The sequence below is a fragment of the Melozone crissalis genome, unplaced genomic scaffold, assembly GCF_028551555.1.
Source record: "Melozone crissalis strain CALT ecotype California unplaced genomic scaffold, PUWL_Pcris_2 ptg000026l_1, whole genome shotgun sequence".
Taxonomy (NCBI): domain Eukaryota; kingdom Metazoa; phylum Chordata; class Aves; order Passeriformes; family Passerellidae; genus Melozone; species Melozone crissalis.
Genome location: NW_026535804.1, coordinates 5,279,210 through 5,291,641, shown reverse-complemented (window position 1 = coordinate 5,291,641; position 12,432 = coordinate 5,279,210). Strand labels below are relative to the sequence as shown.

General features: G+C 40.1%; 1 protein-coding gene across 6 annotated transcripts in view; it reads left to right on the top strand.

Annotated features, from left to right (window-relative positions):
• The window catches only part of TNRC6C (trinucleotide repeat containing adaptor 6C), a 104,766-nt gene that overhangs the window by 69,351 nt on the left and 22,983 nt on the right, over nucleotides 1-12,432 (top strand). For 5 of the 6 annotated variants that reach the window (XM_054278637.1, XM_054278636.1, XM_054278635.1 and 2 more), the window contains 5 exons: nucleotides 6,479-6,688; nucleotides 7,918-8,084; nucleotides 9,279-9,359; nucleotides 9,960-10,017; nucleotides 10,226-10,371. In XM_054278637.1, coding sequence (XP_054134612.1) covers nucleotides 6,479-6,688; nucleotides 7,918-8,084; nucleotides 9,279-9,359; nucleotides 9,960-10,017; nucleotides 10,226-10,371 — 662 coding nt within the window. The remainder of the gene's footprint in view (nucleotides 1-6,478; nucleotides 6,689-7,917; nucleotides 8,085-9,278; nucleotides 9,360-9,959; nucleotides 10,018-10,225; nucleotides 10,372-12,432) is intronic. The other variant, XM_054278634.1, reaches the window with a different exon arrangement.

The window sequence follows — 12,432 nt, the reverse complement described above, 5'->3', positions numbered from 1 at the left end:
GGGGTCAGGCACAGGCAGCATCCTGGATTTTGTGTGGTTCTCAAAAAGCAGGACTGATTCAAGGTGTTATTTAGGGTTGCTGAAGTTAGGTTATCCTAACTTCAGCTGTGTTTCAAAGGCAAGGTTTCAGACATTGTGGAATTTTTCTAATCAAAGGCAAGGTGCTGTTGCAGACAAGCAGCAAGGAATAAAAATGCATAAAAATGGGTAAAATGCTTAAAAGAGAGGTATTTAAATTAAAGTTACACTAGCAGCCCATATCTATATCATGACCACAGACCTCTCCAAAATAAATCTAATCATGTAGTACTCTTTTAAATTCTCCATCTGAGTTTTGTTTCCAGGTTTTTGTTTCATCATGGTCATGGCTAAGAACTGACTTTTTAGCCACGTTTTTCTCCAAGTGGGATTTGTTCTCTCATTCCCATCCTTTTTCTCTTTGATGTTTTGGAATGTTTCAAATTTGCTTTAATGTCTGTATAAAAATAGTCTTAGGTTCCCCACTCTGGTCAAATATGTTAACAGTAGAGGGTACCTATTTAATGAAATAATGTGCTCCAGAAGGAGAAATCTTTAAATGGCTTTGTACTTGGTCAGCCCAACAGATGTGACTGCTTCATGTAATCCATATTTAAAACTTTATCCATGAAGCAACAATTCAGATTCCTGAATTGTAATGGAAGTATCATGAAAGTGGATTTTTGGTTGGGTTGAGGTGAGGTTTTGTTTTTCATTAAGGTGATTTTTGGAGGATTACTTTGGTGCTTATGAAACTGTTCATACACAGCAATGCATTGTTAATATTATTCAAATAATTAACACCTTATAGAGAAAAACTTAATGGTCCTGAGCCCTTCAGATTTTGAAAATGGAATTTAAAAGCTGGTGTTAATCTGCAGTGATTCCTTTGGAGCATGGACAGCAGCAAAGGAAGGGTTTCTTTGAAGCAATTTGTTTACATATTCAGAAAGCTGCCTATGGGCACATAACCAACCTGCTCAAGCTGCCCCCAACCAGGTTCAAGTGAGTGTTGGGCTTCTTGAAAAATGTGAGCTAGAAAGATTCTAAGATCTTTTAAGATAAGCAGATCTTTGATATTCTCCTTTATTTTTTTTTTAATTTTCCAAGATAAGCAAAGCCAGCTCTCAGAATATATTTAAGTCAGCATGCAGGAAAAGTACAAAATGAGTAATAGTGAAGACAATTAAAAATATGGTTCTGATATGAAAATTTAGATCAAGTTGTAGCAGGCATAAATTAAACCTTATACTTGGTATAGTACAGCAATTCTGGGTATAGGGTATGTGAAGTATATAAATGTGTATTAGCAACTCTTGGCATAGTAGAAGTATAAAGGTCAAACGTGGAAATATTTGGAAGGATTTTTGTCTGAATGGAAGCAAGGAACAGTCCCTGTGTCTTGAGCTCTGCTGTGTTTGCTCGTGGCTGTGCCAGAGAGGGAGCTGTGCTTACCTCCCACCCAGAGCAGCAATTCCAAGGGATGGATCCCAGGGGTTTCCCTTCAGGCATTGGGCAGGAGCCCCCTTTTCCCAGGGCAGCTGCACAGCAGCATCCTCGTGCTCTGGGGGAAATGTACACAGACCTGAAGCATCCACAAATCATCCAAAACATGGGAAGCAAGTAGTGAGTGCCTTGCCTCCCACACAGACAGGACCCTGCACTTTGGGTTTGTGCTGTTTAACTCTTTTTCCTACTCCAGTCCCCTCTCCACTTGGCTGTGCATTTGCAGCCTCTGCAGAGAATTCTGTCACCAGGAAACTTCTGCAATTCACAAGCAAAGTTGATCCAGCAGCAATTCTTTTCCATGCAGAGCATGATTATGTTATTAAAACCTGTGCTAAAGTGCACGCTCATCTAAAATCCTGCAACTCTTGAACTCTGTAGTTACCATGGGCATTTTGTCACCTGCATGGGTCATGATGAGCTCTGCCAATCACTTTCAGGGAATATAATGAATAAAAGGAATCATGGATTGCATTCCTGTATAAGTAGGGAGGAGTTGGCAGATGGAAGTTGTCACAGTCACACGTCCTGTAGGCAAAAAAGTGGATTTTAATTCTGCTGCACAGCCCTAGTTAGGAGTTCACAAAGGATTAACAGTTCCTTTTGGGATTGGAGTGTATGCTTTATTAGTTTGGAAATAGAGGCCAAGTTACAGTCTTGTTATTCAAGTTGTCACCCATCCCCAGAAGTTCTCCAGATCCTTTGAAGGCAGAACTTAAAAGCCATTGATGGGAAGCAGATGTTGGTAAACACTTGGTGAAAATAAGGAATGCTCTAAGGAGTTTCATTTTCCATTGGAAAAGAAGAGGGAAAAAAGAGGGGGAAAGAAATAGATAATGTGATAGATACAGTCCTTGCTGGTTATAGGAGCTTATTTTTAAGGTACTAGTGAATTACTTAGAAAGAGGGGCAGAAAGCTGGTGGGTTTGGCTTAGATTGGGGTTTAATCAAAATTACTTGTGCATAATTCTTCCTAACATTTCTAACTCATGCAGCTTTGATATGGGGGGAATAAGAAATAAGAAATGGCTTTGCAAACAGAATTTATTTAAAGAGATTTTTGGATCACAAACAGCATCAGATCCTCCCTCCAAGTGCTGAGGAGTGGGCTTGATGCTTTCCTGCTCATTACATCAGGGGGGCCTGGCAGGGTTCCAGCATCCTCCAGCTGAGGAAAGAAGCAACAGAAGATAACAGCCTTTCCTGTGGGGATTGTAGGTCACAAATTAAGGTCTTTGTGGTTACTAGAGAGTGAGGAGCTTAAGTTTTAAAAACCTGAACTGGGTCTAAGTTCTGAAAGCTCCAAACATCTCTGTTCCTTTTATAATCCTGTGCTGCTAAGTGGCAGCTCACATGGCAGTGTTTTTCTTACTTTGAACTTCCATCAGAATGGATTTGAAAGCAGCTCAACTTTGGGCTCCTTTAGGGTGCTCATGTGAAAGCCTAAAGCCCTCTGGTGGGTGCTCAGCACATGAATAGCCAGGTTTTGGGGGGCAGCCAAGTGATGCTGAGAGAGCTGCCCTCGATTTTCACACAAGGGTGATGTCACTGCTGAAACCCAAATTAGAGCTTTCTGAATGCTCAGTGATGAACTGGAATCCCTTTCAGAAAATGAGAATCTGAAAGATTAAAGCTTGTAGATGGCTCTTAAATGTATATATATAAAACCCAGAATAATTAGTATGTAAACAACCTCTTTTCTGCCTAATATCTTCTTTTTTATCTGTATAAGGTTCTAATATTTTGGTTTCCCTGTATTGTGCTCGTGTGCTTTGGTATTTATCACGGACCAACAACTTGAAAGAAAACAATTTCTGCCATCCAAATAGCTATAGGGTTATTTTGAGGGAAAACAACTGCATCCTGCCATAGCTTAGTTAACATTTCACTTTCCCTTGAGGATTTCCTGTTGGCTGTGGCCCAATGTTAATTATGTTTTTATTTCTGTAAAACAAAGCTCTGCCAAAGTGTCCATGTTTATTACTTACTGGGATCTTTTCATTTCTTGCAATTCTAACAATGTTTAAAAACTTCAGTACTAAAACCTCACTTTCTTGCCAAAGAAGCCTTTAAATGGAGCACGTTCTGTTGTGAAACAACATTTGTGCAGGTCTGGGTGGGTTTTAAGGAGCTTTTTACCAGAAGAGCTTAAATCTGTATTATTTTCATGATACAGAAAAAAGGAAGTTTTCTCCAAGCAGAACTTTTGAAAATGTTTGGCAGGTTCAGGTTTTGAGACTGCTCAAAGGTCTTGGTTTGCCTTCCCAACAGCCATGGAGAGTTTTTCATCATTCATTCAAAAATGTAATTTCATTCACCTTTAAACTTTCTAAAACAGAATCATTTGGAGTCACAGGAAGATAGCACAGAGACAGCAGCACTGGGACAGCAGTATTTACACAGAGGGGAAAAAGGGTTTGCAATTTAGAAATGCTCCAGAATTTACAGACAGGATAGTTCTTACAGTGCACGGGTTATTTTTTCCAGCAGCCTTCAGGTTTTATTTACTAATTTCCTGCACTTAATTTTATCTGTTAAGATAGTTTGGAAAACTTCTTGTAGATTTATTTTGTTGGCTTTTATGTACTTGTACTATTTTCTGTTAGTAAAGGCTGACTCTCCCATTATTTGTAATCCCATATTATTTCCTGCTCAGTGCATTTAAAAGCACTTAAAATAATTTGGACATGACACATCTGTGGCCTTTGGTGGAAGTTGTTGAATTTCTAAGGGCAGCAAAGGGACCAGGTTTTTAGAGGTTTTTACTCTATAGCATAGCACACTTTGGCTTTTTAATGTATCAATTGTGTTTTAAGGATGATTTCCTAAATTGAGTTAGGTAGAGTTTCTAGTAGAGGTTGCATGAAGCCAGGGGGTTGTTAATACTCTGCACTGTCCCTGTTTGCAGTCTGGGTGGTGTTGTGGAGATGTTTTGTTTAGTGTTTCATTTGCCTGCAGTTAATCTTTTGCAGCTGCCAATATGATTTAATACTCACAGTTGTCTGCCAGTTGCCTCCTGAGTAGTGAGGCAGAAACTCAAACAAAGCCTCCCTTAAAAAAAGTTAGCTAGAAAATACAAACAGGAACCTTGAAAAAAGCATTTCAGGTGCAACACCAAGGAAGCTGTCATGTTAAGTACAGGTTCATTTAGGTACATCTGTGGATCTGCCAGTTTATCTTCTTTGCACACCTTAAAATAACCAGAAATGTAAGGTACATTGCTGGAGCCTAAACCATGGCATTTTTGTTTCAAATGGAAATAGCTTGATTGAAACTGTGACATTTTGGGTTGTTTCAGGAGCTTGCTTTTAATTCAGTGCCTCTTGCTGGTAGAGAAGGAGTTTTCTGAAGCTGCAACACACCAGTGCAGAATTTGGCAGTCACTGTGCCATCTGCACTGGCATCAGTGTCTGAGAGAGCTGCTGTAAGGAATAGAGCCTAAGATAAATATATAATGCAGAAACACGGTATCAGTGCACAGCTCTGGGCCCATCTATTTGATTGTTTTCTCTGCCAGGCAACGTTTGAGTTGTGTTTGGCAGTGGATGCTGCTGCAGCTTCTGGTAAGGGGAATTCTGTGGAATTCAGTGAGTTCTGCAAGGACTTGTTGCTCAGTGAACCATTTCTTTGGTTATTCCAATGGATTTCAAGGTGCTGTTAGACACTCCCTTGCCATTGCCTACCTATTCTGGGTGTCAATTTGTAGTAAAAATGTTGCTCCTGCTTTTTGAAACCTTTCCAGAGCATTTTTACAGATGCCATTGTGGAGCGAAAAAAAGGAAATAATGCTGTGGCAAAGCAGCATCTGGTCATTCACTTAGAAAATACTCATCTTAATAACATTCATCTCCAGTGAAAAGGGAACAGGTTCCTAATTTAGCAGTCTAATTACCAGTGGAATTTTTAAGCAGACTGTATTCTACAATATTTGTGAAGATCTCAGCTGTCATGTAATGGGATGTAGGTTTTTTTACAATTGTAGAAAAATAGGTTAGTGTCAGGTATCTGTAAGAATTTTGTTTTCTTGCTTGTTGTGCCTCTCTTTGTGCTGGTTTACAAAGTACCTTGAACTCCACCTGTGATCCAAGTCCTCTCTCCAGAAAATCTCTGGTAACAATGGCTGTAAATTCATTTTTCCCCTTTGCTGTGTTGTCAGGTTGCTCTGTAGGCTCAGGAGCCCTGTGGCTGTTGCTGCAGGGCTGAAATCCTGTCAGATGGATTTAAGAGCATTACACTCAAGGCCAGCCAGACTAAAGCTGTTTCTTTGGAGTAGCTTACGTCTTCAGTGAGTTCATGTAATGCTCTGTAGGAAAACAATGGCTTCTACCTGCCATTCCCTGTGCTTTGATTATGTATTCTCATTGCAGTCTTGATTAATTCCCCTTAAAATAATATTTATTATAATATAGAAGGTCAGTGATGAGGGATAGGTAGGTAACCATGAGCTGTAATAATAGCTTTAAGGAATACATTCAGCACAGATAATCTTCACTCAGATTAGGTACAATCAAACAGCTTCTTACTGCCAGGGCATGAGAAAAGAAATTTTATAGTTTTTAAACAGTGAAAAGAAAATAAAATAGGTTAAGATCTTTCAAGGAAGCAAGGCCCAAGTCAGACTGGGGTCTTGGTCTCTGGAACTTGGCCCTGGGCAGGTGGGAGCAGCAGCTCCTTGGGACCAGTGTGGTGCTCACTTGGCAGCCTGGTTGCTCCTGGCTCTGGAGAAAAACCCTCTTTCTGTTGTGTTAACAACTTTACATTAGTATTGAATTAAGAAGAAACTCCTAAAACCAAATTTAAGGTATTTTTTAAAACACACCTAACTACAATCACTGTATGTACTTACTGGTTCATGCTCTTTCCAGAGAAACTCATGAGCAAAATTTAAACTTTTTTTGTATTATTGGATGAAGAAACCTTACCTCTCATCACTGTTCTCCTTGCCTTGCTCCAGCAGGCTGGGGAGAGATGCCTGCTGTCCACACCAAGAGTGAAGCTTCCTGGGGAGAGCCTTCCTCCCCTTCTGCTGCAGTTGATAATGGCACTTCAGCCTGGGGGAAGCCCCCCAGCAGTGGGACCGGGTGGGGAGAGAATCCTGCCGAGCCTGCAGGGACCTATGGAAGAACAAATGCTCCAGCTGCTGCCCCAGCACTGTGCAAACCAGGTACACACAGGGCTGCCACTGTCCTGCCAGGGGAGGGGGTTTGCTTTGCCACTTCTGCTTTTCTCTGCATCTCAGTCACAGGAGTTTGCTTTGCCACTTTTGCTTTTCTCTGCATTTCAGTCACAGGGCCGCCTTCATTATTTCATTCTCAAAACTGTGTTAGCTGTCACAAGGCCACGTTAATCCAAATACCCAGTTAATTCAAAAATATGAATATGGTGCATCCACCTGGAAAGTTAAAGGAGAGTAGTTTTGTGTGTTTGAAAAGCAGCATGGCAGAGGTGCAGGAAACTGTGAAACTGCAGAAGAACGTGACTAGGACTTAAACCCTTGGTGTCTAAAAGAAACCTGTATTGGGATGAGAAGCAGTGGAGAACAGTCAAGATAGAATTGATTCTGGTAGGAAAAGCAACACCTGAGACCCACTAATGATAACAACCTCATGTTGGGTTAAACTGAGTGAGTGGGTGTTTTCTTCAGCCATTAAAACTGTTGGCAGGTTCAGGAACATCCTGAACTACTTCCTGCTTCGTGATTCCTAACTCGTGGTATTTGACAAATCTCCTCCATCTCTGAATGTCCTGAGGGCCACTGTGATTGCTTTAGACTCTCCTCTTGGCTGTGCAGGTTGCCTAGAGATTCTCTCCTGCATAGTCAGACGTAGTTAGAATTCCCAGAAAACATAAAAGGGGGAGTGAGAACTCTTAAGATGAGTAATCCCAGCTTCAAACAGAGTAAACAGAAAAAAACAGACTGAGGTGACACAACCTCGTCACTGAATCTGAAGTGTTCCTGCAGCCCACAAGCTCCTTTCAGATTCTTCATTCTTCAAGATGGAAATGAGTGTCTGAGCATTAATGACTTGGAAATCTGGTTTGTTCATGGAAGAATGTGGTAGGTAAAATGGTGAGATTTATTGAAAGCAAAATAGCACTTAACAAATGTGTGCTCATACTTTGCTTCCTTGTTCCTGGGAGAGTGGAGTGGCCATGACCACAGATCTTACTGGTTCTGGGAAAAGCAGGACTTGGAAGTTGCTGGATGTTTTGTTCTCTTAGAGAACTTGCCTTTTTTTTGCTAGCTTCCAAGAAGACATTCTTAGCTATGTGATGAACTTCTTTGTCTCTTGAAAATGCTCACATTAGTACACTGGATATGGCACAAAAGACTATTTCTGTGAAATTTGCAGGAAACTGAATAATATTTTTCTTCTCCCACTTTCCTTCCAGCTTCAAAATCTATGCAAGAAGGCTGGGGCAGTGGTGGGGATGATGTGAATCTCAGTACTAGTCAGTGGGAAGATGAAGAAGGAGATATGTGGAATAATACTGCTTCACAAGAGAGTAGCTCCTCCTGTAATTCCTGGGGGAATGCCCCGAAGAAAGGACTTCAAAAGGTAAGACAAAAATAAAGACACTCTCTTGCAAGAGTGGAATTAGTGTAACGTTTGTAGAATAAGTTGTCGCAAATTTGCTGGTGCATTACACCTGAAATTAAAGCTCTGACACCTGAACACAAGCACAGCTTGCCACTACAGTGGTTCAAGTACAGCCTACCTTGTTTCCAGGGGAAAATGGGAGATCTTTGAGTTTAGGCATGTCAGATGCTTCGGGAGTTTTGTTGTTGTTGTTGCCTTTGTTTTCTCTAAGTTTTATAAACTTCCATGTATTCTAAAGAAATGATAATGTATTAACAGAAAGAGAAGAAGTTGTTAAGGGGGCTTTCAGACACTTCCCATGGTGGTGAAAAAGCAAACATTGTGATGGAGCTGTTTAACACAAAATGCTGTTTTCTATTTGTGAGGACAGTGTGTGTGTGTGTGTGAGAACAAAGTGAACTTGTGTTAATGCTGCACTCAGCCGAGAACGTAGACAATTAATTGTGTGAGGAAATTTTCCATTGCACAGCCTTTATTTCAGGACAAGGCCAGGCTGTAACTTAAAGGAATTGGGAATGCATTTAGCCACTTTGTTTGTTAATCCATTAGCCAACAGTTAGGCCGGTGATTTGATCAAGTATGGTTGTTTCTTGTACTGTCCACAGCCCAAAACAAATCCGCGCTTGTCCCTTGGTACTTTCTGGAGAACTGAAAAGAAGAGACTTCTTAAGGATATTGTGATAGAAAAGCTGCACAAAGATCTTTTAAAGGTGTTTATCTAGACGCTCTTGTTTGTTTTTAAGAAAATACACTGAGTAACATTCTTAACTTCAAGGTTGCAAACTTGTTTTTGGGAATGTTTTTCAGGAAGTGTTGTACTATTTCAGCTTTATTTCGTTATATTTTTCTGCCAAGGATTAAAATGAAATACTTAAATTCAAAGGTGGCTTTAATTCAGTGGCCAGCAAATCAAATACTAAATAGTACACTGAACACCTATTCAGCTGAGATAAATTTTTACACTTTTGGGGGAAGAGAATCTTAGTTGCGTTGCTCGGAGGGTTCTTCAATACTTTCTGAATTAATGTACTAATACATCTTTCAGTAGCATGTGCTATTAATAAAAACCACTTACCATTTCTTTTATGTACATCTCACTACAATGAACGTGGCAAGCAGCCCATTAATGGAATCTCCCATTTATTTACTAAGGGCATGAAGACATCTAGCAAGCAGGATGAGGCCTGGATCATGAACCGTCTGATAAAACAGCTCACAGACATGGGCTTCCCTGTGAGTAGTGCTCAGGCAGCACGCTGTGCCTTAGATTTTAGCTTGTACTTCTGACTGTGGCTGTTTCAGACTGTAGCTACACCAAGATCTTCAGTCTCCAGGCCAGGAAGTAGCTCTGATCTGCATTGAAACACATACTGTGATTTCAGAAATCTGCTCTAAACCTATTCAATGCTCTGAGATGAATTGGGATAAGATTTTGAAGTTCATAGTTTTATAACAACAGGTATTACTTTGAAGTGCAGTAATAATCCCCTCACCTTCCTCTTTTTTCATTAAACAGGTGAAATGAGAGTAAAGCTGGGTTGGTTCTTAGAGAAAGTCATATCATTGGGATATTTGAGCTGTTCATGGAAAACAGGAAGATGTTTAAACAGAACAATGTGTTTCACCTTGTAGAGCCAGTACTTCCTTGACAAACTGAAATACCTGAATTGTGAGAATTGCTGAAAGCAGGAAAAAACCACACACAGACATTATTTAGGCTGCTGAGTAAACATTAAGCCCAGTATTTAAGAGTTGTGTCTGTTTTCTCAGGTTACTTTGAAATCACATGGACATGATTACTTTTCCTCTTAACATAATTCCTGTTTTTAACAGAGAGAGCCAGCGGAAGAGGCCTTGAAGAGCAACAGTATGAATCTTGATCAGGCCATGAGTAAGTATCTGTGTAAGTAACTTTTTTGTCTTTAAAGCAACACAGGAACCCTGCATGATTATAAGCATTTAAATTACACTCAGATTAATTAGAAAATATTTATTCTCTTGCCTTGCTTTCGTAAGCAAGATGAATTTCTCTGAACTGCTGTTGGCAACTTTGCTCCCTTTACCTCACCTTTGCCAATATATTTCCCTTCTCTGTGCAGGTGCTCTGCTGGAAAAGAAGGTGGAAATGGACAAGCGTGGAATGGGAGTGACCGACTACAATGGAATGGTCACCAAACCCCTTGGCTGCCGCCCACCACCAATCTCCAAAGAGTCTTCCATGGACCGCCCCACCTTCCTTGACAAGGTGAGCTCAGCACAGGAACGTGGTGCACAAGTCACAGTGTAAAAATGCTGATGGTTTCCACTGTCTGCTTAGAAAGCGTAGAAAGAAATGTGATGGATGTGGTTTTTATTCCTTTTCTTGTGTTTTTTTCAGTCTTGTGGGGAATTGAGTCCTTGTGGAAAGGAGCAGTGATTTGATTTTTACATAGAAATAAAGAATGATCATCCCCCAGTTTTACATTTGAAAACTTGCTAAGGAATCAGGAACGCAGTAGACCTAGAAATGGAAAAAAAAGAGCAAAAAAATTAACCACAGCAATCTATGAGAGTGCAGTCAGTGAACCTTGCCCAAATTCACAATCAGGCAGGACCAAGGCCAAAATCTTCAAGAATTAGGCTCTTAATTTCTCTTCTTTTAGTTTTGAGCTTCTTAGAAATGTCAGTGGAAGTTCAGTACCTAAATATGAAGGAGGAGTTCAAAATCTTCCAAGAATTAGGCTCTTAATTTCTCTTCTTCTAGTTTGGAGCTTCTTAGAAATTTCAGTGAAAATTTCAGTGCTTAAATACAAAGAAGGAGTTCAGGTATTTTTGTTACATCTCAGAGCAGACATGCACAGTCATAAATAGCTTCTCCAATGAGCTTCCCTTTCTGTGATCACATATGACAAATTTTCCAGCACTGTTTAATAACTGAGGAAAAGGCTCCAGAAGTTTGTGATGTCCAAGATTCAAAGTTACTAAAGAAAAGAATTGATGGAAAAGTGCAGCCAAATTTTCAGTAGGAAATGAGATTTACAGCCTTGACAGAAAATCCTGCAGAAACTTAACAAATCACCTAAGAATCCCCCTGAAAATGATTGATGAGTAAAGAAGAATCTCAGATGTCATTCTGTATTTCACAGGTTATTTAAAGGTTCATGCAGATGGGTGGTGGAGGATTCTGACCACAGAAATCAGTGCTTTTGACAAACTGTGCTGAAACCAATTCATTTCACATGAGCTGTGCACAGGGTGTGAGGCAGTAATGAAATCCACTCATATAAAGCTCATTCTTTGCCATGGCAGACTTTAATGAATGTGTTAATTGAAGGCGACAAAAGATGCATGCATGCCAGTTAGCCTTTCTTTTTCTTGGATAACAATACCTTCAGCAGTGAAATCCTTGCCAGATAGAGAGGTGCATTATGTGCAGCATGATGCATAATTCTGGAAACATATGTTAAACACAACTATTGAGAAGGGAGTACTAAAATCATTAATATTCATACAGTAAGTAAAATCTATCAGTCTAGGCATAATCTGTCACAGTGACTTGGCTCTAACAAAGGAAATAATCCCACACTGTATTTGTTAGCTATCACAGTGTTGAGCAACTTGCTAAGTGAATTAAATAAATATAGTTTCTACTCTAAGAACACAGAGTTTTTATTCCTTCAAAGAAATTCTTTCCAGATTTACAGCTCATGCTAGTTAAGCAGTTCCTCCAAAACCTTTTTGCCCTTTGAGGTACTGTTTCAGGGCATGAGTCTGGAGCTGTCTTGTTTCTGTTTAGGTCATCCTTGGTGAGGAACAAGTTCTCCACACAGCTGGACAGAGCACTCCAGCCAGTATTCCTTGTTTTACTTATTGCTTTATCAACTCTTCATCCTTTTGTTTAGTCCTCAATAAGTTCTGCAAGGTTCCTCTCCATGAATTTGTACTTTGGGGTGGTGTAATTTGGCTCATTGTTACCACTCAGCTCACCTCCATTAAAACACCATCATTTTTCTCTAAACAGCTAAAGCCAGCACTTAATATTTTTTTAACTTTATACATTTGAGGAGGGCAAATTTCCAACCCTGACATTTGCCTGTGGACCCAGTGAACTCCCTGTTCTCTCTGCATCAGGAGTGATCTGTGCAATTCAACATCACCTTTGAGTGTTTGCTTTCTCTGCTTGCTGCAGGTGCTCTTTATTCCATGTCACACTGAGTCAATCTTCAGCACTCATTGCTTTGTTAATTTATTATTCCTCAGGATGTTATCTTGACCTGTAGCACCATAAAAGGACAGGGGAGAATATCCAGTGGCCTTGAGGGAATAA